General features: G+C 42.7%; 1 protein-coding gene across 1 annotated transcript in view; it reads left to right on the top strand.

The window, feature by feature from the left end:
- The first annotated feature begins 906 nt into the window (after positions 1–906).
- The window catches only part of VGLL1 (vestigial like family member 1), a 13,999-nt gene continuing 9,938 nt past the window's right edge, over positions 907–4,967 (top strand). Inside the window, exon 1 of the mRNA XM_007956014.1 lies at positions 907–1,116. Within this exon, the coding sequence (XP_007954205.1) occupies positions 907–1,116 (210 nt within the window). The remainder of the gene's footprint in view (positions 1,117–4,967) is intronic.

Raw genomic sequence — 4,967 nt, forward strand, 5'->3', positions numbered from 1 at the left:
CTGTGGCCAAGAAAAGACTACAACCTTGCCCCTTGTCAACTCTACTATATACCTGGAAGTCTTACAGATGGTTTTGGTTTTATAGCATGCTGGAGTGCCAACTGTGTGCTAGGTCCGGGTCTGGGTGCAAAAGGACAGCCTCTGTCCTCAAGGAGCTCACAAGGCAAGACACTATGATGCCATTGATGGGGGTCAAGTTTAAGACAATTCAGCAAATAGCTCTTGAGCATCTTTTTTATTCTAGGCACAGTTCTAGGTGCTAATGATACAATGGTGAATAGAGGTTATAATATAGAATCTTCCGGTGGCTCTTCACCAATGCTGCCACAACATATTAACATTTTAAAAATATATATATTTTTGGAGATCTATATCTGCTTCAAAAAAGAAAAGAAAAGAAAGAGACATGATCAAGTATAGCAAGGATTGTGAGGATGGCGCAGGGCAGTGTTTCATTCTGCTGTCTGTGGGGTCGCTAGGAGTTGGGGCCGACTTGAAGGCATCTAACGACTAACACTTCCCCAGAACACTATTTGGCCTTAATGGTCCTTTTATTTATTTATTTATTTTAACATGAGGCTCTTCGAGTTGCCAGGTAATTCTTCTCATTTGTAAAAGATGGCCCCTTTCAGGTCGTTGGAGAATGTTGTCTTGTTGTTTCCTGAGCACTGATTACATGAGGCTCCTTGGCTGATCCCTCAGACCAACGTGGCATTGTTGTTGAACTTCTTGAAATTGGTTAGGAGCTCAGTGGCTCTGTGGGGCCCAGCAAGGGCCTGTACTTGGTAGGAACAAAGTGCTTTGCCCCAAGGATGCTGCTCATCCTAGCTATAGCCTAACCTCTTGGAAAAATAATGCCTGTGACATTTTGCATTTGGTCCACAGCTATCACCCATTTCACCCACAATGGAAGAAACAAAGAAGAATGCCAGGGGTAGACAGAAGCCCATAAGGACTGAGTGGAATTCCCGGTGTGTCCTTTTCACCTATTTCCAAGGGGACATAAGCAGCGTCGTGGATGAGCACTTTTCCAGAGCTCTGAGCAATATCAAAAGCCCTCAGGGATTGAGCCCCTCAAGCCAGAGCCAAGATGTGACCATAAGAAACGGTGAGTGTGTTGCGAGGGAGGAGGCCGGAATTCCCTGTTAAGGCCAGAACTCAGACCAGCTTATCAATGAACTTCCAAACCAAAACCAAGCTCACTGCCATCGAGTCATTTTTGACTCATTGTTGTTGTTGTTATGTGCCGTGGAGTCGGCCTCGACTCATAGCAACCCCTCCTTGGGTTTCCGAGGCAGTATCACTACGGAAGTAGGATCGCCCAGCCTTCCTTCCGAGGAGTGGCTCATAGCAACCCCCATTTGGGTTTCCTGGGCTGTATATCTTTATGCAAGTAGATCACCCTGTCTTCCTTCTGTGGAACAGCTTGTGGGTTTGAACTGCTGACCTTCCAGTTAGCAGTCAAGTGCCTTATCAAATGTGTATATTTGCTACAGGAAAGTCACACCATCCAGTGAAAAGACACACTTCTTTCTTATAAGTTTAATGTGTAAATGGATACTGTTTAATCAAATTAGTTCACTGATTGCATTATTTCCTCAATCATTGGAAGGGTTGCGTTCACATCAGTTCACTGTTATCATCATTATTTTTATTGGTTTAAGACTAGTGCCCTGATGGTGCTGGAACACCAAAGAATTTATAATAGGAAAAAGCAGGTCCCATGTACATGCTCCCAGCCGCCTCTCAACTGATAGTGGAGCAAGGCCAGGGCCACAGGGAGGTAGATGAAGGGTCCTGCTGCAGCCCCTCACCCCACCCCAACAGGGTCAGGGAGCCCATTGCATACATTATTTGGTAATTATTTTTTACAGCATTCTTACATCTGAAAGCAGTTACCTTGAGAGAGCTGTGCCAAAATGTGTACATTGAAATACCCAGATTTGGAGGAACCCATAAAAATGAAGATGGCAGGCCTGCAGTATGACTTTCATGAGCCCTAGACACTTTTATCTTCATGGTCACTTTCCTCTATAAAAAATACTAAAAACTATATTTTATGACTGTGTTGGTATAAAGATGAATATTCTCTAGGTTGGATTCATTTGTATATATTCATTATCATTACTATGGAGTTCCTGGGTGGTGTAAAGTTACTGCACTCAGTTACTAACCAAAAGGTTGGTGGTTCAAGTCCACCCAGGAGCACCTCAGAAGAAAGGCCTGGCAACCCACTTCCAAGAAATGAGCCACTGAAAACCCTATGTAGGACAATTCTACTCTACTCTACACAATGTGGGAGCTCTGGTAGTGTAGTGCCTAAGGCACTTGACTGCAAACCAGAAGGCTGGTGGTTTAAACCCACCAGCTACTCCTCAGAAGGAAGATGGGGCAATCTACTTCCGTAATGATACTGCGTCGGAAACCCAAGGAGGGGTCGCTATGAGTCGGGTCCGACTCAACGGCGCATAACAACAACTACACAATGTATGGGGTTACCGTGAAGCAGAGTCAACTTTCTTTAAAACAAGGCATTAGTGCATTCGTTTTGTCCTTCTGATTGTAAAGGAAGTTAAAAATTTTTCATGGGTCCCTGAAAGTATTCCTGGGCCCTAGGCACCATGCTTCTTGGACTTAAGGGACCAGTGACCTCTGTCACCTGGATGTGAATCAGAGTGGCTCTTCTTCACTTTTATGAAATGTGCAAATAGATCAGGGTCTGGTTGATTTTAAGGGCTCTTTACTACTGTTCCCAAACATATGTGTTGAATGCCTTCCTCTCATTGGAGAATGTACATGCCTCCAAGTGGGGTGCTTTGTAGACACATGGGGCCTCTGCTTGCAAGGGAAGAGCTCACCTCTTTCCAGAAACACCACTCTGGCTTTGCTCTTTGTGTCAGGACAGGGAGTTGGTGTGTGTCTGATGCACTTACCTTTGCAGAATTTATGTCTCTCCTAGAAATTTCTCTTCCGATCAGGTGACATGATTTTCTCAGAGGATCTTTTGGGTTAAGTAAACATGTGGAAAGGTATGTGACAGTAGCAGATACAAAAGGAAATGATGTTAAAATGGGCATGAGGAGGTGGGTGGAGGGTGGGGAGGTGATGTCCTTGAGTGTATTGAATTATCAGAGCTTGAGCAAGAATGGCTGTGATCTTGAGTCATTTGAGATTGACATGTGTTAAGAGCTGAGAAATGATGTATGTGGATTCAGAAAATCTAACTGGCTCCTTGGAAGGATAAAAATTCTCAGTCACTTCATTCTGGATAAGTATGCTGACTTTGGCTATTTGACTCTTTGATTTCTTATTGCCAAAGACATTGGCTTGGATTCATGACAGTTGCTTCCTTATAAGTACCATCAATCCATGGGCCTTCACTTCCTCTATTCTTGGTATAATAGTTTCCTAAGGATGCTGTAAGAAAAATGCAACAAATTAGGTGGCTTTAAAGAACAGAAATGTATTGTCTCACAGTTCTGGATATTAGAAATCCAAATTGGGTTCTTTTGATTCCTTCTGAGGCTCTGAGAGATAAACTGCTCCACGCCTCTCTTCTAGCGTCTGGTGGCTCCAGGAATTTCCTAGGTTGCAGCTGCAGTGTCACATGGCATCCTTCCTATGTATTTCCATCTCAGTATGTCTTCTGATTTATAAGGACACCAGTCATATTGGATTAAGACCCACCCTACTCCTATATGACCTAATGTTAACTTAGCTGATAACATCTTCAAAGAAAGAAACTATTTCCAAATAGGTCATTCATAAGTATGGGATTTAGGACTTCAGTGTATCTTTTTTGGAGACATGATTCAATCTTGTAAAATCTGAGCTAAAACCAACTCTTGGCTCATTGTAGAATTCCTCTGCTTCATTTTGTGGCAAAACTCAAACGTGGTATTCATGGACACTATCTCCTCTTCCTCTCTCTCCAGGCTCTCTTGAATTCACTCCACTCGGGCTTTCATGCTCATCATTCCTTGAAACCACTCTTATCCAATGTCCTCCACTTCCCAAATCCCATGGTCATTCTGTCTTCATCTAATTTGACCTATCAGCAACATTTGCTTTTAAGACTAAGACAGACTAGAAGAAGGATGTGGCCAGGTCCACTTCAGAAAAAAATGGCCACTGAAAACCTTATGAATAGCAGGGAGAAATTATCTGATACAGTGTTGGAAGATGAGCCCCTCAGGTTGGAAGGCACTCAAAGTATGACTGGCAAAGAGCTGCCTCCTCAAGTAGAGTCGACATTAATGATGTAGATGGAGTAAAGCTTTGGAGACCTTCATTTGCTGATGTGGCATGACTCAAAATGAAAAGAAACTGCTGCAAATATCCATTAATAATCAGAACGTTGAATGTACAGAATATGAATCTAGGAGAATTGGAAGTTGTAGAAAATGAAAGGGAATGCATAAAGATTGATATCCTAGGCATTAGTGAGCTGAAATGGACTGTTATTGGCCATTTTGAATCAGACAATCATCTGGTCTACTGTGCTGGGAATGACAAAATGAAGAGGAATTAATTAATTAATATCACACACAAGTAAAATTTTGCTGAAGTTAATTCATAAATGGTTGCAGCAGTACATTGAACAGGGAACCTCCAGAAATTCAAGCCAGATTCAGAAGAGGATAAGGAATGAGGGATATCATCACTGATGTCACATGGATCTTGGCTGAAAGCAAAGAATACCACAGAGATGTTTACCTGCATTTTATTGACTATGCAAAGGCATTTGACTGTGTGGATCATAACAAACTCTGTATAACATTGAGAAGAATGGGAATTCCAGAACACTTAATTGTACTCATAAGGAACCTGTACATAGATCAGGAGGCTATTGTTAGAACAGAAGAAGGGGATTGTGGTAGTTATGTTTGTGTGTCAACTTGGCTGGGCCTGGTTGAGTGGCTGGGCAGCTGGTGGTAGTTATTCCCCATGATGAGACTGGCAATCAG

Source organism: Orycteropus afer, unplaced genomic scaffold, assembly GCF_000298275.1.
Source record: "Orycteropus afer afer isolate SDZICR_OR568_19922 unplaced genomic scaffold, OryAfe1.0 scaffold00571, whole genome shotgun sequence".
In the NCBI taxonomy this organism is placed as follows: domain Eukaryota; kingdom Metazoa; phylum Chordata; class Mammalia; order Tubulidentata; family Orycteropodidae; genus Orycteropus; species Orycteropus afer.